The 26,907-nt window shown below is 41.8% G+C and overlaps 1 protein-coding gene across 1 annotated transcript; it reads left to right on the forward strand.

Annotated features, from left to right (window-relative positions):
* The first annotated feature begins 151 nt into the window (after positions 1–151).
* Positions 152–26,678, forward strand: LOC126272603 (uncharacterized). The gene is made up of 3 exons (XM_049975545.1): positions 152–208; positions 25,695–25,751; positions 25,909–26,678. The coding sequence occupies exons 1-3, from the start codon at positions 164–166 to the stop codon at positions 26,197–26,199; spliced, it is 393 nt and encodes a 130-aa protein (XP_049831502.1). The 5' UTR covers positions 152–163; the 3' UTR covers positions 26,200–26,678.
* Positions 26,679–26,907: the final 229 nt, after the last annotated feature.

The raw sequence follows: 26,907 nt of genomic DNA on the forward strand, positions 1-26,907 counted from the left end.
GTGTTCACTGATTTTCCAGTGTAAGATGGAAACACTTGCAAGGTATCTTCTAGACAACAGATGTTCTGAAATGTGCTGAATCTTTAACTGTTTCCAGTAACTGTCAAAAGCCTGAAGGCCAATTCGACTTTGTATCTTTTCAGCAGGCAGCTTACCTTGGGTGATGTGGAGCCACAAAACACCGAAACAGCAAGTTGTGAAGCAGCAGGTTTGTTTTTCTGTGTCATCATTTTGTGGGGAACGGGAATACCGATAACTCTATATGCAACAAATTGTTCCCATAAATGTTTATACATACTTATATTTCACCACAAAGAAAGGTACACATTTACACTGTACAAGGTACAAAGGCTGACTGGAACATTAACATGGCGGCTCGTCAGAGCAGCTGGAGTTCAAAGATCATGCTTTATGTGGTCGATGTGACCCAATGACGCCACACAGGGGCCGCCCCCCCCTCCCCCACAGTATGGAGTACAGCCTGTGAGGCCCGAGGGGAGGTCAGGTGGGTGTCGACGTTGGAGTGAGTAGTGTGAGGTGGCAGGTGCACGACTGGAAGCTCCATCTCAGTCAGGGCGGTGTGAAAAGGCGCGGTGATGGGCTGCAGGTCCACATCGTAATCAGACAGCCAGCGGGGACGGACGATGTGTCGGCCGGCCTGGGAGTAGAGGTGTGGGGAGGGGTGCGGTGTGTGAGCTTGCCTGCCCCTAATGCAGATCAAGCCGTCCGAGGAGATGAACGTACAAACTCTTGATCGATCTCACTCTTGTGGGAGGGACAGGCTATCCATAATCTTGACATCTAGTTCCTTGTTGAGTGTTGGCTCTGCAGTGTCTGTAAGGAGCACCAGTACACGGTCGTTGAAAGCGACAATCGACACATCGTTGACACGGTTAGGTGGCACATTGCAGTGCAAGTCTCTCCAGTAGATAAAACGTCATCAAAACCTGCGCATGAAGTTGACTACTACATGCTTGGGAAACCCGCGAACTGCAGTGACAAATCATCAGAAGGAGAAGATCTTATCATGGGATGTGCTAACCCGTTATTAGGCTCAGCAGTGGAAAATTTATCTGGATGATCAGACTGGAACGGCAGAGGGGTGTCACATTACACGAAAGCAGCCTTGAGCCTGTGTAGCGAAACGGTCTGCGGACGATCTTTAACCATAATGTCAAACGTTGTCTCCCCCTCCAGAGTGCTTCAAAGGGGCCAAGGTATGGGGTTTGTCTAACAGAATCGTCCCTGAGCATAACATGGGAGCATGTGTTGAGTGCGGTTGGCACGTAATTGTCCAGTGGGAATGACTGACAGGCGGGTGAAGCCTTGTGTGTCTAAAGTGGGTGTGCATTCTACTCATAAAGTCTGAGGAGGTGGGGAAATCCTCAGGTGCTTGAGGCAGGATAAGTTCCCCAGGTAGAACCAGGTTCTCTCCGAAAACAAATTTGATGTGGCTCCCTGTAAGTCAGGTTTAAAGGGTGAACGGAGACCGAGTAACACCCAAGGAAGTGCCTCAGGCTAGAGGCAGTCATGGCACCTGAGTGCTGTTTTAAGGGTGCAGTGCCATCATTCCACTAAACAATTGCTTTGCGGGTGGTAGGCTGTTGTATGAATTTTTTGAATACTGCAAAGGTTACATAGAATCGTGAAAAGTGCAGATTCAAACTGTCGACCCTGGTCGGTGGTGATCGTGGCCGGGCAACTGAACCTAGCGATCCATGATGAGACAAATACCTTGGCCACAGTTTCTTCTGTAATGTTGGGTAAAGGAACAGCTTCCACCCAAAGAGACATGCGGTCGACTGTTGAGAGGATATATCTGTGGCCCTCTGACTGTGGCAGGAAATGCAGCTGTGCACCCAGGTTTAAGTCCTGCTTAACATTTTTCCCAAAAAAAAAAAAAAAAAAAAAAAATGCTGTGTGACAAGGGTGGGCGAGGTTATGCAAGGCATTGAAGGCTTGTCGGTGCAACATGGGAGGGAATAACGGCTACAGAGTGCTGGTAGAAGTCGCACCACACTTCGTCTGAAATGCCGGGGAACCTGGCTTTGGTAAACACAAGCGATGTCTGAGGATCCTAGAGGAGAGCTTGAGATTCCTCATCAGAAGCCTGGAGAGCAGTGAGGTTGGATAAATAGATGATGTGTGAGACAGTATTGATCCGCAAAAAGAATTCAGCGGGATGTTTTCCGTGCCTTTGATGTCGTACGTCTGTAGTAAATTGAGAGACCAGGTCGAAGTGGTGGAAACACCGAGGGGGTGGGTCCTCGGTAGGGTTGCAGAAGGCGTCCACCAGTCGTTAGTGGTCAGTAAGGATGAAGAAGGAACGGTCCTCGGTGTCAGGGCGAAAGTGTTTGACGGCTTCATAGACCACCAGAAGTTCTCTATTTCTGTGCTGTAGACAGTTTTTAGAGAAGAAATGAAGGGGTGAAACCATGTCGCCTTTGCATTGCTGTAATACTGCCCGGACCACGATGTCGCTGGCATCCGTAGTGATGAACAACTTGGCAGACGGGTCAGGGTGGGCGAGTATGAAAGCATGAGCTAATGCTGTTTTTAGAGCCCTGAAGGCCTCTAGCATAGCTTCAGTCCAATGGACTGGCTTAAGGCCAGAAGTCTCTTGGCTGGACAGTGAGTCAGTCAGTGGGATCTGCACGACGGCGGCAGAAGGTAGAGGTCTGCGGTAGCAATTTACAGTACCCAGGAAAAGCCAGAGTTCTTTGTACGTAACCGGAGGTGGCAATGACGTGATAGCTTGCACGCAGGATTTGGGAGGCCATATTCGGTCTGCAGAGATGGTGTGACACAAATTGGTGCAATTGGAATTTATCTTTGTTGACCTCGACACCATTGGGAGTTAAAGGCCTGGAGGACCTGGGATGAATGATCTTTGTGGTCCTCAGTCAACTTGCTGAAAATGAGGATGTCATCCAGGTATGCAAAGCAGAACTCGAACTGTCATAAGATTGAATCAATGAAATGTTGCCACGTTTGTGCCGCATTCTTTAAGCCGAATGGCATGAAGTTGTATTGAAACAAACAGAGTGGCATGATAATTGCAGTCTTTGGGAATGTCTTCCAATGCTACAGGAATTTGGCGATAGGCACGTTTACAGTCAATCACACTGAAGATTGTGGCGCCTGATAACATATGGGTGAAATGTTTATGTTTGGCACTGGGTAATTATCCATGACACCATGACGATACGAGTGTTTAAGTGTCTGTAATCACCACACGTTCGAAAAGAACTGTCATGCTTGGTGAGGAGGTGAATCGGTGAAGACCAGTTGCTGTAGAATGCCTGCCTCCAGAAGTTCGTTAATTTGTTGCCGGACCACGCGCAGCTTAATGGGGTTGAGGTGTCTAATCTTGTGTCTAATAGGAGGGCTGGAAGTGGTAATTATCTTGTGTGTTGTTATGTCAGTGACGGAAGAGACTGAGAACTTCACACTAGGCCGAGTAATGTCCTGACGTGAAGTTTTGTGATGAGTGGGGCACAATGAGGCGTAGCCATTAGTATGAGTGGGAAAAGGCAGCACAAAAGTCACATGCCTATTACACGAGTGCAGCGTGCGCTTGTTTGGAGAGGTAGACTGCATATGCAGCACAGAGCGGATCGGAGCACACAGCAACTGTCTTTTATTAGCTTTGCCTTGAGTAACTAGCGCGAGCGAGAGAGGCATTGGCGTCATGTGGGGAACGGCAGTGGCTGCCAAATCACGTGGTTGGCAAGCAAGATAGGGAGAATGTTTAAACATGTGGGGCGGCTGCCTGCGCGGTCAGCATGTTCGCATTGTGCGCACGACTGTCATTAGAAGCACTGTCTGAAACACGTGGCACTGTACATGTAGAGATCATGGAACGCGAATTGTCACACGCAATGAATGTTTTTGAACTAACCTGATGAGTGTCCATGCTGGTGTCTGCTGATGAAGGTCAATCAGGTGAAGGAACTGTGGATTGCTGCTGCAGTAGCGAGGTACAAGCCTTGGTGGGCTCGTTGAAAGTGTGAGCAATGCGTTGTTTCAACTCGTCATTTTGCCGACAGATGGACAAGTCAGCGCCTGTGTCCACTAGGAAAACAAGCCGCAATGAAATGTCGGTCACGTATAAATGACCGCTTGGCCGAGAGGATGAGTGGACAGAGTGCAATGTTTGAGGATGCCTGTGAAGTTTCCCGCAGGACTCGGTGTCTTTTAGATCCTGCGGTCGGTGTTTGGGTGCTGCCAAGGTAATCTGCACTTCTTGTTGTACGAACAGTACGGATGAGCCGGATGTGGCAGTGATAGTGACAGCGGAGGTGGTTTGTCCTCGTTGATTTGTTCTGGAATGTAAACCGGGACGTATGGTGCATGTGCAATTCTTGAGTGTTTGGAAAGAGGAGAGCGAACAAGTACTGCTCAGTGGTGTAAATGGTGTGGAGGCGGAACGAGCCCTGCGTCTGCCTGCAGACTCTGTTAAACAAGCAGTGTAGTGCCAACCAGTGGTGAGAGGTGAGCTAGTTGTCTTTGTCACAGTAGTGCATACAGCTGATATGCGATGCGAAGGACAGAGCCAATACACTTAAAGGAGTGTGGTAGCAGGTGTATCTGCAGGTTGATAGGTAACTTGGCAGACCATACTGCCCACAGGGTAACGTCCGGCATCGTGTGTTCACTAACAAGTAGCCGAAGGCAGCACCAGAGTTGAGACGGAGTGCATTCCCCCTGGTGTTCCTTCGTACAGGATCTTGATTATTAATTCCTGTGGCGAGCAGGCGAGTCGGTCCAGTATTGTCTTCTTGGCAAACTCATATTTTGGCCACGGTGGTGGTGAAAGGAGGAGGTCACAAATTAAATCTGAGTGGTCATGGAGGTGCGTGACAAGACATAGAAATTTAGAGTTGTCGTCAATCATTTCGTGTAACTTGAAAAGGTACTCAACAAGCGTGAACCATGAAACGAGGTTGTCGTCGTATAAAGGAGGTAGCTTTGGCAGACGACCTGGGGGAGGAGGACGACGAGGGTGGCTTTGGTGTATCTTGGAAGGCCTGCTGTCCCGTGGTAGGATAGGCTGACCTGTAACCCAGCACTACTGGCGTGGCCGTGTTACTAGCCAACACATCCCGAAGAATGGCCAGTTGCAATCTCCCTGATGAGTCTCATAAGCACAACTTGGCAGGCACGGTTGGTTCTGTGGGAACGAAAGGATGAGTGGCGCGTGAGGTAGGCTTGTAAACTGGACCAGAGGTTAAAGGCACAGTTCTTATATTGTCCACTTCAGAAGTGATGCGGAAGGCCGGCGTGAAGGTAATGTGGAAGGAGCGAGTGGCTGTATGGTCAGAATCTGGGCCCCCAGTGGGTGAGGGGTGGGGTGTAAGGTTGGTTTGGTACATGGTGTGGCAACAGTGAGAGTTTTCTGTGCACATCTGAAACGCACCCCATGTGATAGGACCATAAATCACTGGTTAAACCTGCTGGCGGTCACATTGTCGTGGTACAACATTCCTGGATGGCGAAGTGCCATCGGGTGCACTCAAACCCACATGGTCGAGAAACTGGGCGACAGATCTGGTGGTTGAGCCTGACGACCTTGATGTACAAAAATTTCCGTTATTAAAGTGTCAGGAAGGGAAAACTGGCATAGCTTGATAGCAGTTGACCATGTGTGCGCTTTGCATGAATGACGGTATTGCACACGGCACTACTATATTCGACATTGCAGCTTGTGGAGGATCAAAGCACGTGTGCGAATTTGGGTCCCTTTGAACAGTACACAAGCAATTGATCGATACACGATTCTGGAAATCTTCCATTTCACCTTTCACATGTTGGCGTGCACAGTCCGGCGACACAAAACCTGAATCCATTGCTTGAGGTAACGGCGTAACACTCGGCCATTGTAGAGCTGTAAAGTTTAAGGTTAACTTCACTGGAGATGGCGAATCACTGTTCGTTAGTGGCAAAACAACTGTTGGCAGGGGACTGAGTGGCCTGGTGGTAGTAGTAGTAGCAGCAGCAGCAGCAGCTGAGCCTCCAAATCCTTGCATAAAATGTTGGGTGAGGCAGCCATGGCGTCGAACATAAAACCTGGTAATTCCACACAGCCGTCGCGGAAGACAGAGAAACTTCGGGGTCACCAATATGGGGAACGGGAGTACGGATAACTGTATATGCAACAAATTGTTCCCATAAATGTTTATTCATACATATATTTCAGCACAGAGAAAGATACACATGTACACTGTACAAGGTACAAAGGCTGACCGGAACATTAACATGGTGGCTCATCAGAGCAGTTAGAGTTCATACTTGACACGGTCGATGTGACCTATCGACGCCACAATTTCATTGCAACTACGCCACTAGTGCTTATAGATTACTTCAGTGAACATCCAGGAAACAGCCTGAAACCTGTTACTTGTATCTTAAATTACACTTGTCGACATTTTAGCTTGTCTGGACTGGGAAAGTCATACTCACTACTTTCAAAGGAGCAAGGAAAGCATAACAAGAAATTTAAAGTTCCCTGTTATAAATTATCACCTTTTTTTTAAAGAAAAATCTATTTTTCACCTTCTATAAAGCATATTATTTTGTACTATTGTACCCATCATTTGTCACAACTGAGAGTCTAAATCTCCTCAAAATTCCATTTCTGTTAATTCTAATTCCAAAACCAATATTTCGAGGCACTGCTTATTGCTCTCCTAAAAGTGGTAAATCTTCACTCTTGCGTGCCACGTGTAATGATAAATACAACAGGCGGCACACAAACGATGTTTGACCAAAATGGAAAAGGCTTTTCAAATATTGAGGTTAACACAAAAGTTCGCTTTTACAAATTCTGTAAATGTGTGATCATAGTATCTCAATATAACTCAGAGGTGCCTGTACACAACCATCTGACAGCTTGCATTACCGAGTTGCATGTTATTTTGCAGTCAGTTTCATTACATAGCTAGCCATTGGAGGTGACACACATTTCTGGCAAAAGATTTCAAGTAAAAGAAGTAAAAGGTAGCTTTGGGCTCCTTTATACGGGATGGTCAGAAACTGTCTTAAAAGCTCATTAGGGCTTCTAAAGAAAAAAGTGGATAGGTTGCACCATTTCCAAGATAATTACCATTGAAGTTAACCAATCATTGGGTGCGCAAATTAACGTGGACTGCCAGAAACAAGTAGTGCCAGTTCTCACAACATAGATGATAACACACGAGACTGCACCGCCTTTGGCTCGTGTTCAGTTCCTACTAATGTCCAATGTCTAATTTTTGTATCACACTCTTAATCTGGGCTTAGCAAATCAAATGAACACATTTGGTGACACTGTCTCCTGTCTCTGGCAGGCTACTTGAATTTGCATGCACTATGGCCGGATTCGCTAACTTAAACACCAGTTGAGTCTGAAACAATGCAACATACAGATAATTTTTCTTAAAAATTATTTCTCGGCATGACCTACATTGCAACATCCTTGCTGTTCAGACTGTTTCTGACCACCCTGCCTAAACCTGGGTGTCATCCAAACCAGACCAAAAAATGGAATATTTGCCTCTAAAATGCTCATGTTCCTGCCTCAGTGATAAAAAAAAAAGTATCTTCTCTGCATATTAAATATTAATAATGTCTTCTTTTGCGATCATATCACCTCTGTAATTTTTCTTTCAGTAAATCTATATTTAAAGATTTCCCTTTAATTTTACTTTCATATCTATTCAATATGGCAGTTAAATTTTTCAGTGGAATCTTGAGTGAGCTCTACACTCTGCGCGGTCTCTTTTTGTTAGTTCTGTACTAGAGTAAAATTCAGTAGTTGCTCAGTGATTTGGAACATCCTTTTATTCATGCTGCCTATAACACTTATGAAAAATTGCAATTTGTGCGGAAAGCACCGATTGGATTTAGTATTTCTTACATGCACCATTCCACACTATTCTATAAACAAAGTATGAAATTTTAACAGTACTTAATTTCTGTGTTGTAGAGATGTAGAATGCTTCGTCTGCTACAAGTATACACTTAAAGGCGTGCTCAATTTGTCCTTGAGGCTGGGTAGGCAGAGCAGGGGAAAGTCCCTCTCTCTCTCTACCTAGATAATCGCTGTTGTTATGTACCAAAAGTGCTTGTCAATGGTCTTATTGTGACTCGTGCTTGAGACCACTTCATTTATTTGCATAATGTTGTAACTGTTGCTCTTAAAGCCCTTGCATAGGTAGCTTATCTCATGGGTCATGTTGTCCGCAACAGGTACCACTCGTGTATGATGTACCAATGTTTGTAACACAGTGCGCTTCTGTGCCACCAGCATGAACGTACGGCAGGGGCTTAGGAAACCAAATACTATGCAAAACTTTAAAATGTAAACAAATACTATTTTCCACACAAACTTGTGTATTTTTAAATATACACTCCCTATTATTTCATATGCAATCAATAGCATGAAAAATTACAAAAATAATGGCGTTGGTTGCGTCAAATATGTGAATTACATCCGAGAAATTGTGAAGTGAAGGAGATGCTTGAAATAAATGAAGCGCACATCCTGAGACTCAAGCATGCAGCTCACACTGCCAGTAATCATGATGTGATTGACATCTATGTCAGTGGAGTGTTAACGTATGGTGTGGTATTGTGTGACAACATATCTTTGGTCCATATTTCATTGATAGCACTCCTAAAAGGGGGGTGGTTTAGCCCCTTCTTGAGCTGTACCTTACTTGAACCATTCCACCTTACTTGAATCATTCCACCTCTTATGATGTGTCAAATAATGCTGTATCGGAATGTCAGATGTCCTGCGTGTAATGTTTATTGTTGCGAAATGACAACTAGAGGTACAATTAGTGGTAACACGGTTTCACGTTTCTAAACCTCATAAGTTCTGAAATACGTGGCTTGTAAAGGATAGCAACGGCGTCACAGTTTCTGATGTAATGCATCGCATGTAGTACTGTACTCAGAACAAGGTTGTCTGCACTGGCGCCTGTATCCTGCTGTAAACATACCAATACCACCACGGCATTCTCTACCTTCAGTGTTCAAGTGTCTCCTTATCTGGCCTGCTAAACTGCTCTCATATTGTAATGTAATTCACATACGTTGCCACATTAAAACCTGTTTACTCGTGGCTTGTTACATTTGTCATCATCTAGTCGATATGCCGGTCTTCGGTAATAAAGAAAAACTAGATATTATTTTAATTTATGGTGAATGTCACAGAGGTGCAACCGCAACTGTGACACTGTATGCTGAACACTACCCAGATTGGTGGTGTCTGTCACATCGAACCATTGGCAAGATCTGCAACACTCTCATGGAAACAGAAAACAGTGCTCCCACAAAACGTCAATGTACAACGCCAGTGAGCGACGGTGGAAATGAAACTGCTACAGCACACAATCCTCAGGTGGGTGTAGGAGAAATTACATGAGGTGTAGGAATAAGCCATAGAATCTTGCATCAGCATTGGTTTCATCCATTCCATATTTCGCTGCACCAAGAACTGTACAGAAATTACTTTGAATCCCAGATTGCATTCTGTCATTTTGCACTTCAGCAGTTTCAAGATATTCCAGTTTTCCTAAGCAATATGTTGTTTACAGATGAGGCTTCATTTGCAAATCATGGTAATGTGAATCTGCAGAATATGCACTACTGGCCCATGCAAAATCCCCACTGGATTCGCCAAGCTGCACACCGGCGACAGTGGAGTGTCCATTTTTGGTGCAGTATCATTGCTAACTGTGATGTAGGTCCCAATTTTTACCATGGAACTTAGAATGGACAGTGATGTGCATCATTTCTTCAACACACACTAGCACTTGTCATGGAGGATCTAGGATTGAAAACTAGTCTATCAATGTGGTTCTAACATGATGGATGTCCCACACACAATGCAAAAGTTGCCAAAGACATTCTAGATGGAACATTTCCAAATACGTGGATGGGGAAGGGATCTACTGTGCAATGGCCAGCTCGGTCCCCTGACTTCATGCCATTAGACTTCGTTCTACAGGGCACAGTGAGATACAGTGTGTCAAGAACCCCCAACGACAGTAGGGAATGTGCAACATCATATTACTGTGGCGATTCGGCAATATCTGTAGAAACTCTACAATATGTGCAACACTCTCTCATTACTGATCTGCAAATGTTGTATTAATGTAAATGGAGGGCACTTCGAACATACGTTGATGTGACGCTGTTTCATTGGTCAAGATGTGGGTGTATTTTCTGTGCTGGATGTAGCACAACACAGTTTCCGCAGGCGACAGGGCACTAGTAAATGTGTTTAGCAAAGTGAATTAAAGTCTGTTAACTCCAATTGTAGCTCTAGTTGTCATTTCGCCAGAATAGGGTCATTCAGGAATTGCGCCCGGCAGGCGCAAGGCAGTGTAGTTCAGGACCCTGTCCGCGACTGTGTGAGGCTAGTGTTGGCATAGCAGCAAGAGAGACAGCTGAGGAGTGAGTGAGACCGTACAGCACTGCTCTGCGCTGGACTGTCCCACGGTCATATCGAACGTAAGCAAAATAACAGAGGAAGCGCACCTCTGTTAAAGAGACCCATGAGCAGTGAAACAAGCAATTTCTGTTTAGGTAAAAACTAGTGTTTGTGTGGCAGAATTACTGTGCTAAGCTATAGAAAACAATGTCCAAAACAAGAATCGAAGAACGACTTTGTAATTTTCTGACCCACAGGTTGATTCTATTAGTACTGCACATGCACACTCGTTACATGTACCATAGGCGTCTTCTGAAAAATGTGTTTCTTAAATGAACTGGTCATAAATATTCTATTTTAGAAATAATTTTATGTAAGGGATATAGGGTCTCATTCGTACAAGTAAATATTTTCTGTTGTACTTCATGCTACAGCTTTTTGTATCCCTTTTCAGAGTTTAGAAATCGGATACTTAGTTTGCTGTTTTGTACGTAATAATTTTAACTGACCAAGTCTGAGAACTTATTAAAAAATAAAATTAAGGTTATAAAGCTATTTAGTTATTGCAGTCAACATTGTTAAATAAGACAATTAACATTTTACATGTTTTTCTTTTTCGGGGAAATCATTTTGTCTAGGTTTGGTACAACATTCCGTGATACTGCTGAGCTCAAAGAAATAGTCAAATTTTCATCGCCAAGTAATAAATGGTTCTTAATTTTAGCAAGCTTTAAAAGAGAAAAGGCGCTCACAAATACATGTGGAACCAAACACTGAGAGAACTTTGGCTGCGTGCTTGTGCAAAAGATGATATTCCTCTTGTGGAAGACAGCTGTAAAAGTCATCCATACGTTTACACATAAGAAAGCGGTCCTTCAGGTGGATATCGCATTGCAGGTCAATCAGCTCTAGTTGAAGCACTTATGAGACATCCTCTGCCCGATGGGATAACGGGCTAACAGGCTAACAAACATATCTAAGGCCGGTTGAAGCTCAATTCCACGCCCGGGTACGATTCCCGGCGGGGTCAGGGATTTTTTCTGCCTCGTGATGGCTGGGTGTTGGGTGCTGTCCTTAGGTTAGTTAGGTTTAAGTAGTTCTACGTTCTAGGGGACTGATGACCATCGATGTTAAGTCCCATAGTGCTCAGAGCCATTTTTGAAGCTCAGTTATCTCCAAAAATTTGTTTTCAAACTGTCCTTGTAATTCGCAAATGATTTGAACATAATCTGAAAAATCCACATCATCTTTAGCGCTGTCTAGTGCAGGAAAGTGTCCACAATTTTTCTTGCGCAACAGTTTTTCCCACAAAATAATTTTTTTTAAATGCTTGAATCATCTGCACTAAATCAACAACAGAGTGATTTTCGCCCTGGAGTGAAATGTTCAAAGTATTTAAATGACAAGTAATGTCACTCAAAAAAGCCATATTCGCCACCCACTTAGAATCACAAAGTAATTCTTCCGGGACATCCTTTCATTTCCAAAAAAGGATTTATTTCGCTCCTCAAGGAGGAAAACCAATGAACACCTTTCCTCTGCTCAGCCATCTTACTTCGGCGTGGTAGGGGATGTCTGGGTATTTCACAACGATATCAGCCAGAAATTCTTTAAACTGGCGATGTGTGAATCCATGCGATCGAAGATAATTAACCATTAGAAGAACTGTGTCCATAACATTTTTTATGTTGACAACCTTCTGGTGTATCAAACAATGAGCTGGCACGAATAAGGAACAGCCAACTTCAGCCATTCTCGACCTGACGTAACTCAGAAATCCAGTGCGTATCCCTCGTTGCGCAGGGGCTTCATCCGTTGTTACATTGGTCAGACTTTCCCATTTTCAACCCACTAACTCGAACACTTTTTCCACGACTAGAAAAATATCCAAACTGTGATTGTCTCTTTAATGGTATAAGGTCGAGAAATTCTTCTGTGACACGCAGATTGTCGTCGACATCTCAAATGGATATGGCGAGCTGAGATATGACCGCAATGTCCACGGACTCGTCAAGAGCAATAGAAAATAAAAGTTTGCTGTTATCACCATTAATTGCTGCTCCATATCAGAGGACATACCTTCAACTCGGTGAGCAACAATTGAAGCAAAAGAGCTAGTTTTTCAAATTTTTCCGTGAGGTCTGTTGGACAAATACAAGCCACCGAGACGACCAGGCAATCCTTGATGAGATTCCCAGCCGAACAGGGTTTCCCTACTTTCACAATTCTTGAGCTCAAATTTTGCCCACCTGTTTACTGCTCCTACCATGGCAAAAAAAGGAACATACAATTAATATTGTACAATCCTGTTTTTTAAAACACTATTATCATTTTAACAATTTATTGTATATTAAAAACAAAGATTCCAAGACTTACCAAGCGGGAAAGCGCCGGCAGACAGGCACATGAACAAAACACACACACAGAATTACGAGCTTTCGCAACTGGCAGTTGCTTCGTCAGGAAAGAGGGAAGGAGAGGGAAAAATGAAAGGATGTGGGTTTTAAGGGAGAGGGTAAGGAGTCATTCCAATCCCGGGAGCGGAGAGACTTCCCTTAGGGGGAAAAAAGGACAGGTGTACACTCGCGCGCGCGCACACACACACACACACACACACACACACACACACACACACACACCCCCGCACATACACCACGCCGTGTATGTGCGGATGGATATGTGTGTGTGTGTGTGTGTGTGTGTGTGTGTGTGCGCGAGTGTACACCTGTCCTTTTTTTCCCCTAAGGGAAGTCTTTCCACTCCCGGGATTGGAATGACTCCTTACCCTCTCCCTTAAAACCCACATCCTTTCATTTTTCCCTCTCCTTCCCTCTTTCCTGATGAAGCAACTGCCAGTTGCGAAAGCTCGTAATTCTGTGTGTGTGTTTGTGTGTTTTGTTCATGTGCCTGTCTGCCGGCGCTTTCCCGCTTGGTAAGTCTTGGAATCTTTGTTTTTAATATATTTTTCCCATGTGGAAGTTTCTTTCTATTTTATTTATAACAATTTATTGTTTCTTTCACTGAAACTCAAATAAAAAAACTAACAAAAAATATTGATTTTGAGTGTGTTCTCCCCCAGTTCCTCTGAAAAGCGGCCTTAGACACTAGCAAGGACAGCGAAATGTGGTCGTAAGATAATTTTATATCTGTTGGAATATTTGCATTTTAATTAATTGAAAACATAGATCAAACAACATGTTTTCCCATCCATAAAAACACAAATATACAAAAACAAGAATGACTCTCAATCACACATTGCTGCCCGAGAGAGCATTTGTGACGGCTTTTCAGAAAGTGACAAAAAATAACGCACCTGAAATTTTTTCTTATGTCTGTGTGACGCGATTTAATGAAACTCAAATATAAAAATTAACCGAAAAGTAATGTTCCTTGTTGCTGACAATCTGATATTCGACAACTGGCACATTGCTAAGTGACATATCACATTATAAAATATAGTTTTATTTATTGTCTTTATAAATAATAGAGTCACACGATATGAAACATTTCACTGTAATGCTGCTTGAAATTTTCTTTCAGTTCTTCAAGCTTTGACTGGCGTTCCTCTTGCGATAAATTTTTGAACTGATATTTGTGACAGATATTAAAGTTCCATTCAATCGAGTACTTTTTTTAAATACATGAGGTTCCGATGACATACTAAACATTTGGTATGTTTTTTGACAGCAGTACAAAGGAAATTTATTTCCCACTCGGGTTTAAATTGTGCAGACGCACCGCTCCTCTTTCTTTTTGTCTGCTGCTGTTGACCATCCATCTCTATCCACTGCAGCCTTAATTACGAAGCGCGCATCCAGGGGCATGGCGAGGCACTGCGGGCGGTCCGCATGGCCAACTGAGCGACACAGCTCAGCCACTGTGACAACACACGAATTAGCCCGGGCGCTGGCCGCGGATGATCATGGGTGCTGGCGCCCGAGGGGCACAGTTTGGACGAGACTGCAGTAGAATAAACATACATTTACAGTTTGAAAAGAATAACTTAGCATTGGACTTGTTACTTGTTTATTTTTGTGGATTGTGCATACCTTCCCATTGTGTGAGCCCCTGACACAGACAGCGTGAGGTGCACGTGTAAGTCTCAGGACGTGCCCTTCATTTATTTCAAGTATCAACTTTGCTTTGCAATTTCTCAGATGAAATTGACATATTGCGACCCAAACAACGCCATTATTTTTGTGATTTTTCATGCTATTGATTGCGTATGAAATAATAGGGTATGTCCATATAAAATACACAAGTTTGTGTTGAAAATAGTATTTGTTTACGTTTTAAAATTTTGTATAGTATTTGGTTTCCTAAGCCCCTGTCGTAAGTTCATGCCGTTGAAAACTGTTTCTGAATATCTATTGTTGTTCCAGAGATATCTGAGGTGGAAGTTAGGTGAGATATATATATATGACGAAGAGGAGGGTGGGAGAGGAGGAGAAAGAGGGAGACTATATATATTATGATCAAAGGCAGAGACACATGGGAAAGCACCCACGTGATTTACCAACTGGCTTGCCTACCATGTGAAGCTTTCTATGTGGGAATGACCAGCAACAAACTGTCCATTTGCATGAATGGACACAGGTAGACAGTGTTTGTTGGTAATGAGGATCACCCTGTGGCTAAACGTGCCTTGATGCACGGTCAGCACATCTTGGCACAGTGTTACACCCACCTGTCAGAACTCCAGAGATGGGAACTAGCCCTTCAGTATATCCTCTCTTCTCGTTATCCGCCAGGCCTCAACCTTCGCTAATTTGGAGTTGCCGCCGTTCATACCTCACCTGTCTTTCAACGTCTTTGCCTCTGTACTTCCGCCTCAACTGACATCTCTGCCCAAACTCTTTGCATTTACAAATGTCTGCTTGTGACTGTGTATGTGGAGACGGCAGATGGATATATATACGTGCGCGTGCGCGCAAGTGTATACCTGTCCTTTATTCCCCCTAAGGTAAGTCTTTCCTCTCCCGGGATTGGAATGACTCCTTACCCTCTCTCTTAAAACCCACCCCCTTTCGTCTTTCCCTCTCCTTCCCTCTTTCCTGATGAATCAACCGTTGGTTGCGAAAGCTTGTATTTTGTGTGTGTGTGTTTGTGTATCTATCAACCTGCCAGCACTTTCGTTTGGTAAGTCACATCATCTTTGTTTTTGGATATATTTTTCCCACGTGGAATGTTTCCCTCCCCCCCCCCCCCCCTCTTCATCCTACCTGGATGCAGTTACAATGTAACTTACATGTTGTATGTACATAAATATTTCAAAATGTTATCTAGGCTTAATTGCTTGGGTTATTACACACTTACTACGTGGATGGAAGATGTTGGATAAACAAGAAGTTTTCGTCCATCACAGCTGAATGTACAGAGATGCAAGCAGGTGTGGAAAAGTTCTCTATTATAACACTTCGACGGGCCATGTGAAACATCAACTCTGCAGATTTATGCCCGGACCAGTTCAACATTTCAAAACCAGGACCCAACTCATACAACAGCGCTGGGGTTTCTGTCTTACTGTCATGCTTGTGTGTACTGATGAGTCCAAGTCTAGTGAAGGTTCTGGTAGTGCATATTGGGTACAATGAAGCTAACAGTAACACCTATCATGTTGTACTGCGTGAGCAATCTGATACGAACGCAGCACAGTGCAGGACTGTGTGAGTAGGCAAGAAATCCAGTGCAGAGTGATGCGATGCGGCTACTATATCCTACATGTACAGCCCAGATGCAAGATGGCCGATACCAATACTTGAGAAAAATGGGTTTTCCAATTTTCATTCTGAAAAAATACTGTATGTTGATGAGAGAAAGCGGCATGAACTGCTGGAGTCAGTTTTTCAGTAGAGATGCATTTTCTCCCTTAAAAAATTGAAAACCATTTGCAGGTTTTCTTCAATAGAGAATACTTCTCATTCAATTCTAAGGAAGCTAACTGGCACACAAAATTGTTTTATTTCCTACCTTATCATTTGGTATCACATCCTGATTATGAAGTGTCTGCTTTTTTGATAGTACTCAGAGTTAGTGTGATACATAAATTCTAAATAGGCTATTGCAAAAATTTGAAGTATTTACAGTGAAAAAACATTCGGTTCAGTTTAGGTGATAATTGTTGCATATGAAATGCAGCTGACATATTAAAATTGTTTTAAAAATTGAAACAGAAGACATATCTCACTGCAGTGTGTAAGAAACAGAAGCTTAAGTATTTTATTTGAGAGTGCTGGTGCTCAGTATGCTATCTGAGCATCTCAGTTTTGAACAGTTAGTGGAAGTAGATGCCTTATTCCATGGTAAGCACACACACACACCCACCCACCCACCCACCCACCCACCCAGACAGCACAGTACATTCATTATGGACAGATGAGGCTTTTTTAATGGGAAACTTGTATTTTAAATTTCAGATACTGAAAAAAACATTGTCAACTACAAAGCTGTGAAATTAATATTGTATATTTCAGAAGGCATAGTCATGGAGAATTTCATCATTTGTATGAAGAACTGAAATAACAACCTTTGCTATTTAAGAAGTAGCTAATTCCTAATTTTTTTCACAAGGGGCTCATATTCGTGTGGAGATATATAGTGGTTCATTGTGTGATAACTTGAGTCTAGTCATACCAGTGATTGTAGCTGGAAGAAAAAACTGTGTCTGCTATATTAGAAGTTGTATCATTTATCAATGAGTCATTGTTTTGTAATTCTATGTTTGTTGTACTGTTGGGTTTTGCAACAGTTTGTGATCATGACTTCTGGCAAGAAAACTGAATAAATCCAGTGAGCCTCTCAGGTTCTCTGTTGCACTCTTGTCACTTCTGTTCCCTAACAGCTGTACTTAAAGTGCCTGTGCATTAGTCTGTATCACTCTGGCTGGACAAATTGTAATGCTCTGTACCAAACGTTCTCCCAAGTCTTCCAGTGACATGAGAATGTAAGCCCCCTGTTCTAAGTTTATTAACAATTTCTGAGTTTGTACTTATATAAAATTCAGAAAAAGGAACCTTTATCGCTTGCCTTCCTCCAAAATTGCATATACGCACAAAAAAGTAACTTTCACCCTACTTATTAAAAAACAAAGGGCACAACAAACTTCCAGACCCCCATGATACATAACATACCAGTAAATTCATAAAGGCCAGCCCGTGTGGCCGAGCGGTTCTAGGCGCTACAGTCGCAGGTTCGAATCCTGCCTCGGGCATCGATGTGTGTGATGTCCTTAGGTTAGTCAGGTTTAAGTAGTTCTAAGTTCTAGGGGACTTATGACCTCAGAAGTTAAGTCCCATAGTGCTCAGAGCCATTTGAACCAAATTCATAAAAACACTTAACAAGATGAAGACAACAAATGCACATAATATGTCTAGAAACAACACCTGATCACTAACTACCGACCCTGTGAGCTGAGTGCATAAAGTACACCTGATGAGCATTAAGTAACTATTTCTTAAACACTTTCTTTGTTACTGGCACAGTTGATGGGATTTTCAGCAGTGCATCCACAGCTCCTTTGAATGGCTTGGCCATATTCACAAGAACACTTGATGGCTTTATCAGCAATTCATACAGTCATTTTTGAAAAGACTTTTCTCCAAAATCTTAAGTTTTCAGGAAGTAAGGAAAACATTCTGTGAGTGGTCCCATTACTGCAGTTGCTTAGTTTTGCAATCTCATTCAAAAATGTAATTGAAGAATCATGGAATAAGATCCTTTTTTCTTTTTGATGAAGTAATTCATTCAGTTGGTCAGGTTACGTTTTTAGTAGTGTTTTCTTTTTTCTTACTCATACATTTTCACAGTATTGCAACTCTAATAAAAGTACATACGAAACAGTTTCACTGATCATCACTGTTATGCACAGGCCACCATTTCATCATACTATAATATAAATACCTATATTTGTGCAGAATATAATCAAAAAAATGTTGTATGTCTTGAATTTTGTTCCTGTTAGTTGCTGTTAGTCAATGTAAGCCTTTTCAAAGTTAAAAACAGATACTTCCAGAAGTAAGATTCCACCTCAGTAGTTGGCACCATTTTACGTCTCATAAGAATGTTCAAAAATAACAACTGAACTGCGAAAAGCGAAATCTGACACATAGTGAATGAGGTATTTGATATGTGGTGATCACCATTGAAAGGGCATTATTCCAGGAGTAAAGCCCTTTCAAAAATGTCAGTGATATTGCTGTAACAAAGCAAAGCTGCAAAACCATATGTGCAATGTGTAGAATACTGCCTTTTCAAGCAGAAAGTTCTATCTGTGTAGAGACAACCTGGTACTGTTCTTGACTCATTTTATCAAAATTTGGAATGATGCCCTTTCAAAAATGACTGTATTAATTGTGACTTACCATCTACAGGTCGCGTGACTAGGGCCTCCCGTTTCGTAGGTATGGTATGTATTTGGTTAAAAACTAGAAGTATATGGTTTTGTTAGAAGTACCTGTTGACCAACTCTGCACTATGGCAGCTTCTCTACACGATGCCCTATCTGTTTCTGACATTCTAAAGCTTTTATGTTGTTTCACTTCACTCTTTGCCAAGATTTCACATAAATGTGAAACTACCTTTACTGACACACTATTAGCTCCAGGTCTAGGTGTTATCATGTCAAAGGGAAATGGCATCTTTATGACGTAAAATACCTCATATGGCGAAAGACTGGTACTTGTCTGGACTTCAGAGTTGTATACCGAGACTGTGAATTCAAGGTACATATCCCAATCGTTGCACTGACTGTTAATGTAGTGGCATAACTTATTAGGAATGGTTTTATGCGCCATCTGTATTCATCCATTTGCTTGTGGATTAAAATGACTTGTTCAGAATTTTTGAATGCAAAGCAAATCAAACAATTATTTCATTAAATCTCATATGAAATTTGTACCCTGATCAGTAATTGTGGTATCTTGTACACCAAACTTAAGGATCCAACTATTTACCATTGTTTGTGCTACTGTGTCATTGGTCTGAAATTGTGATCATTGCTATGTATCACGGAAAATGATCCATTATCATCAGAATATACCTACTCAGTACTGGCAGTATTTTAAATGGTACTAAAATATTTAGTCCAACCATTTGGAAAGGTTTAAATGCCTCTGATCATCTTTGTAACAGAATTTTCTGATAACTATGTTTAGCCCTCTGCACAAAAGGTACACAATCTTTCACATATTATTCCACATCAAGTCTCCTAGTTTTCCACCAGTATTTCTCTGCAACTCGTCTATCCATTGTTCTGTGACTGACATGACTTGTTAACATATTCTTGTTGCAAAACAATGTCCATGAATGGTGCTGGAATCAGTGCATGTGGTCCACACTAAGTCAATCTGCAAAGTAAGCCATCATGTGAAACAATCTGTGGCTGTGACCCGAAGCTGGACAGTCTACATCAAATGCTTGCGCCTTTTCCCATTCAGTCATGCTTTTGCCTAGTACTGACAGCATTCCATTTTTTTTACTGAATGTATCTGCATTTGTATGTTTCTTACTCGGTTTATGAACAACTTCATAGTTGAATTCACTCTGTTTGAGTGTGTATCTATCTCATCAGTGTACTAGAAGGATCTTTTAATACCAGCCGGCTGAGTGATTCTAGATGCTTCAGTCCGGAACCGCGCGACTGCTACAGTCGCAGGTTTTAATCCTGCCTTGAGTGTAGATGTGTATGATGTCCTTAGGTCAAATATATTAAAAAGACTTACCAAGCGGGAAAACACCGGCAGACAGGCACAATGAACAAAACACACACACAGAACTACTAGCTTTCGCAACCGATGGTTGCTTCTTCAGGAAGGAGAGGGAAAGACGAAAGGATGTGGGTTTTAAGGGAGAGGGTAAGGAGTCATTCCAATCCCGGGAGCGGGAAGACTTCCCTTAGGGGAAAAAAAGGACAGGTGTACACACACACACACACACACACACACACACACACACACATCCATCCGCACATACACAGACACAAGCAGACATATTTAAAGGCAAAGAGTATATTTTTCCCATGTGGAAGTTTCTTTCTATTTTATTTATGTCCTTAGGTCAGTTAGGTTTAAGTAGTTCTAAGTTCTAGGGGACTAATGACCTCAGATGTTAAGTCCCATAGTGCTCAGAGCCATTTGAGCCATTTTTAATCCCAACTGCTATTTTAGCGATGCATGATCTGTTACCTCCTTGAATTTCTGACCATACAAATAGCAACAAAAATAGGTGTTTCCATAAATAACAGCCAACATTTGCTTTTATGTAGTGGGGTATTTCTGTTCTGCCCTGTATAGTTTGTCTTGCTGTATAAGCCACTGGGTATTCTATCCCTCTATGTTTTGACTCAAAATGCAACCTACTGATACTGGATCTAATTTAAACTCTATTTTCTCTCTCTCTCTCTCTCTCTCTCTCTCTCTCTCTCTCTCTCTCTTCAATGTTTCAAATGCTGTTTGGCACTCTGTCAGTCACTTAAATTTTACATCTTTCCTTACAATGATTCACTGGTTGTGCAATTTCTGCAAAATTCATGATGAATTTTCGATAATAGTTACACAAGCCTATGAATAATTATAATTACACCGTTTGTTGTTTGAACAAGTCATGGACTGCTGTTATTAAGCAGGGCAGTTTCCACACCTTCTCCACTAGTTACATGCCTGAGGTAGTTTATTTCTGCCCGTTCAAAATGGCATTCATCCACACTGAGCAGAAGACATGCTGCTCGTAGTCTGTTGAACGCTTCATTTGAATGCGTCACTTGTTCTTCCATCCCTTTCAGGAATACTATGATGTCATCCAAGTAGCTTACACCATACATTTCTTAGGCTATCTTCCACAAAGTATTCCATCTAATAGTCTCTGAAATGTAGCTGGTGCATTCTTAATTCCAAATGGCATTCTGCAGTATTGGTAATGACCCCACGATACTGAGAAAGCAGTTTTTTGCCTATCATCTGGGACTACTACTAGCTGATCATACAACTTCTTAGGTCCATTGCTCAGAAATATCTGAACTGCTCGAAGATGTTCAACGTTTCATTAATATTGGGGATGGGATATGTGTCAGAGACAGTTTTACATTCAAGTAATGGAAATAACATCAGTATCTGTATTTCTTAGTACCGTCTGGTGATTTTTTCGGAACAGTGACAGCACTTGCACACCGTGGACTGTCACAGTGTTCTTACTACTCCTCCTGCTAGTTGCTGATCAATGAATTCTTACCTTAATGACTGAAGGTTCTGTGGGACACAATATGGCTTCCTTAGGATGGGAGTATTGTTGCCTATGGGTATACAATGTTGTGTAACAGGTGTCTACATCTACATCTATATGACTACTCTGCAATTCACATTTAAGTGCTTGGCAGAGGGTTCATCAAACCACAATCATACTATCTCTCTACCATTCCACTCCCAAACAGCGCGCAGGATAAACAAACACCTAAACCTTTCTGTTCGAGCTCTGATTTCTCTTATTTTATTTTGATGATCATTCCTACCTATGTAGGTTGGGCTCAACAAAATATTTTCACATTCGGAAGAGAAAGTTGGTGACTGAAATTTCGTAAATAGATCTCGCTGCGACAAAAAACATCTTTGCTTTAATGACTTCCATCCCAACTCGCATATCATATCTGCCACAGTCTCTCCCCTATTACGTGATAATACAAAACGAGCTGCCCTTTCTTGCACCCTTTCGATGTCCTCCCACCAATCCCACGTGGTAAGGATCCCACACCGCGCAGCAATATTCGAACAGAGGACGAATGAATGTAGTGTAAGCTGTCTCTTTAGTGGGCTTGTTGCATCTTCTAAGTGTCCTACCAATGAAACGCAACCTTTGGCTCGCCTTCCCCACAATATTATCTATGTGGTCTTTCCAACTGAAGTTACTCATAATTTTAACACCCAGGTACTTAGTTGAATTGACAGCCTTGAGAATTGTACTATTTATCGAGTAATCGAATTCCAATGGATTTCTTTTGGAACTCGTGTGGATCACCTCACACTTTTCGTTATTTAGTGTCAACTTTCACCTGCCACACCATACAGCAACCTTTTCTAAATAGCTTTGCAACTGATAGTGGTCTTTGGATGACCTTACCAGACGGTAAATTACAGCATCATCTGTGAATAACCTAAGAGAACTGCTCAGATTGTCACCCAGGTCAGTTATATAGATCAGGAACAGCAGAGGTCTCACGACGCTTCCCTGGGGAACACCTGATATCACTTCAGTTACTACGAACTGCGACCTTCCTGACAGGAAATCATAAATCCAGTCACACAACTGTGACGATACCCCATAGGCCCGCAGCTTGATTAGAAGTCGCTTGTGAGGAACGGTGTCAAAAGCTTTCTAGAAATCCAGAAATACGGAATCAACTTGAGATGGTGGTTAAAGACTTCAGCATAGGAAGTAACCTTTTTTGTGCCAAAGGCCTCATCTGGAGGAGCAGGCAGGTGTTCAGTACACTCTCTTGCCCTTGGTGTGGGAAACTGCCCAAAGAGGTGGAAGGATAGGCAACAATCAGCAGCATGAGGATGCAGAAGGTAATGGAAAACAGTGCATTAATGTATATCTGCATGGTGTGCAGCCTGAACTGAAAAAGGTCATGATGATGTCACCATTGGCAAAAGATCCCAGACCTATCTCCCATTCAGTTCGTCAGAAGGGGACTGCCAAGGGGGAGGTCACCAAGAGAAAACAATGAATAACCAACGAGAGGATAACATTGTACAAGTTGGGGCTTGGTATGTTGAGAGTTTGAATGTGGTAGGGAGTATAGAAAATCTGGAAACAGAAATAAGGCTCAATCTAGATTTGGGGGGTGGGGGTCAGTGGACTAATGTGAAATGAAATATTGCAGGTATTTCTGGTCAGATGAGTATAGGGTAATATCAACAGCAGCAGAAAATGGCATACTGAGTAGCATTCATTGTGAGATGCTATGAAAAGTTCAGTGATAAGGTTTTTCTCATCAGAATCGACAGCAAACAAACACCAGAAACTAGTTCAGGTATACATTTCAGATCGCAAACAGAAGACAAAGAGATAGTGAAAGGATATGAGGATATTGAACAGGTAATTCAGTGTAGAATGGGAGAATCATGGGGTACTGCAATGCAGCTGTAGTAGAAATAGAAGACACGGTTGTAGAAATAGAAGACATGGTTGTGAGAGAAAATGAGGTTGTTAGTATGAATGACAGAAGAGAATGCAGTAAATTTCAGCTAGTAATAGCGAATATTCTATTCAAAGACGACAAGAGGAGGAGGTATGCTTGGAAAAGACCAGGGAATACAGGAAGATTTCAGTTAGAGTACTTGATCGACAGAAGAAGGAAGTACAAAAGTTTTCAGGGAGCTTAAGAAATGGAAGACCTCAAGAACTGATAAGTGTGAGAATCATCCCACAATCAGCTTAACAGCTCATGCACACAAATTGCTGGCAAGAATAAGCCCCAGAAAAATGGAAAAGATAATTGAGGTTGCATTAGATGATGACCAGTTTGGTTTCAAGAAAGGTAAAGGGACTAGAGTGGCAGTTCTGATGTTGCGTTGATAATGGAATAAAGACTAAAGAAAATCAAGATAAGGATTCGACAATGTCAAATGCATGATTTTCGAAATTCTGATAAAAATAGGTGTGAGTTATAGGGAAAGATGGGTAATATTCAACGTGCACAAAACAAGAGGGAACAATAAGGTTGAAAGACCAAGGACCAAGTGCTCAAATTAAAAACGGTGTCAGACAGGAACCTAATCTTGCATACCTACTCTCCAATTAATACACTGAAGAAGCAATAACAAAAATTCCCTTTCGGGTCAAGAATGGGATTAAAATTCAAGGTGAAAGGACATCAGTGATAAAATTCACTGATAACACTGTTGCTCAGTTGAATGGAATCAACAGTCTAATCAGTGCAGAATACGTTTAGAGAATAAACCAAAGAAAGACGAAACTGATGAGAAGTAGCAGATATGGGGACAGTGAGAAATTTAACATCAGGATTGGTGATGACGAAGGAGATGAAGCTAAGGAATTCTGCTATTTAAGCAGCAAAATAACCCATTACGGATGGAGCAGGGAGGTCATAAAAATGAGACTATCACTGGCAAAATGGGCATTCCTGCCCAACAAAAGTCTACTAGTATCAAACACAGGCCTTAATTTCAGGGAGAAATTTCTGAGAATATATTTTTGGAGTACAGCATTATACGATAGTGAAGCATGGACTGTGGAAAAACTGAAGCAGAAAAGAAAAGCAGCACAGAATCGACAAGGAATGGAATATATGGAAAACACTGACAATGAGTAGCAACAGGATGACAGAATGTATCAGAAAATAACTTTCATGGTATTAGATGGAGCTGTAGAGGTAAAAACCATATATGGAGACAGAGATTGGAATACATTGAGCAGATAATTGAGGACATAGGTTGCAAGTGCTACTCCGAGATAAAAATATTGTCACGGAAGAGGAATTTGTAGTGGACCACATAAAATGAGCCAGAAGACGACTTAAGGGAAAAGTGAAGTTTTCACCTCTTTACTGCACTGACAGTAAAGTTGTTTGGTTGTATTATGCAACACGTAACACATGCCTCACTTCACGGTCGTTTTCAGAGTATAGATGTAGATCGAGATGCCAGACACTGGATTTCACTCGTACATTACCCATTACATAAAGCTCTTAGTTTTCTAACAAGCATTTAATTGTTTTTTTAAGTATACAAATGGATTTAACAACAGTTTTGACACCGATTTTTCACTTAAGCATTTTATCACTTACATTCCATGTATGTACTTCCAATGACTCCCTTATTGTAGAGGAATATCTGTTCACTATACTTATGCAAAGGATCATTACATTTACCTGACCTTATTTACAAAAGTATTTAGATTGTATATTAAACACGCAAACAAAATTGACACTCGGTGCACTGGCTGATGGAAGTGGCTGTAAATGGGAAATGCCTTTGCAGTCGCTCCCATCAGCCACTGCGCCAAGTGCAAACCAAGGGGGTGAAAGCTATATGGGAGAAAAGGCAACAAGCAATGTAGTTCCTTCCAGGCCACTAGAGGTACTAGGGGTCAAACAAAGCTGGAATTGACCAATGAGAGCTGTCCAATGGTGGTTGTATTGATATTCTACCATCTTGCTCTGTACTGAGATATACGGTTACAGTCGTCTTGGTATTTATTTCATATTTTCAGACTACTGATCTTCATTATAAACAGGTTTTTTATTTTAAATTTCATGTAGTTCACCATGGAATTGAAGAGATTTCCTGCAGAAAAAATGACCACAATTAATCCTAAGGTAAGACATTTAATTTTCAGTAAACAATCTTGTAGCCTATAAATGAAATGTATTCTCTTCTATCATTAATTAAGCTGTGTGGTTTCCATTTGTTTATTTAAATAACTTTGATCTGTCAGTCGTAGTTTTATTAAATAAAGAATTTATGTTTTTTCAGAATATTCAACACAACAAATTAACACTGAAATACTCCTTTAAATTGCCGGGCTGTTCGTCTGGATATTACATGGGTTCAGCAGAGGAAGTTAGCAACAAGCATTTCTACAGGTTTCCAAAACAACCTCGAGTATTGCTTCTGAAGTGGAAAAGTGTTTGTAAATTGTCATCTGTTGTGAACTGTGCTACTTATTTTGTTTGTGAAGATCATTCTTTCAAAGATTTTATGAATAAAACTAAGCGTAGGCTAAACAGGGCTGTGTTTCTAAAACGTGGCAGGTGTTCCTTGTGAAATTGCTAATGTCATCAGTGAATCAGATGAAACTGTTGTTAATGGTGAAATTTTTATCGCGTGCTTAAGTAAGTTTTGTTTTCATTTCATTGTTTTTATCCATCTTTCCTATTTTTTGTTCTTAATATTGATGTCTTCTTTTTTGTGTTGAAGCATTTACAGTCGTAAGATGTAGGAACATTTTTCAAGAAATTAATGATCAGTAGTGCAAGTTTATTGGGCAATTACTCAGAAACTACAGTCCTGACAAATAGTTGCAACAAATTTTAGAATTCTTCATTAATTAATACTTTGGTACAGATTTAATTGTCAATTATTCTCTTAACAATAGGTCTCTTTTTCTATATTGACCCTGCAGCTTGTAAGACGTCAAAGTATGACATTATTTAGGAATATTTGTAGTTGCTACAATTTTTATATAGCCTGTGATAATTATTGTGATAACCAAAACCAACTGCGGGAATGACTCGGGCTGTGGATCGGAGCCGCCAGGTGGGGAAGCCGCTGGCGGTGGAGCATGCACCACTGGGTAAACACAGGAACACAGGACGAGTCGAACGACAGACCAACGACAACTGACAACAACCAACCACGACCGACTATGACTGACACAACAAGGAAGAGATAAACAACGGAGGCTTGTGGAAACCACAACACCAAATACCAACAGTAAATCCACTCAGAACCAGACCCAGGCAAATGTCAACA

Source organism: Schistocerca gregaria, chromosome 5 (genome assembly GCF_023897955.1).
Source record: "Schistocerca gregaria isolate iqSchGreg1 chromosome 5, iqSchGreg1.2, whole genome shotgun sequence".
NCBI lineage: Eukaryota > Metazoa > Arthropoda > Insecta > Orthoptera > Acrididae > Schistocerca > Schistocerca gregaria.

Excerpts from the sequence above, each read along its gene's own strand:
- LOC126272603 (XM_049975545.1), top strand. The coding sequence starts at position 164 with ATGTGGAGCCACAAAACACCGAAACAGCAAGTTGTGAAGCAGCAG. Across the intron at positions 209-25,694 it reads AGCAAGTTGTGAAGCAGCAG|TTCACCATGGAATTGAAGAG; the intron begins GTTTGTTTTTCT and ends AATTTCATGTAG. Across the intron at positions 25,752-25,908 it reads TGACCACAATTAATCCTAAG|AATATTCAACACAACAAATT; the intron begins GTAAGACATTTA and ends ATGTTTTTTCAG.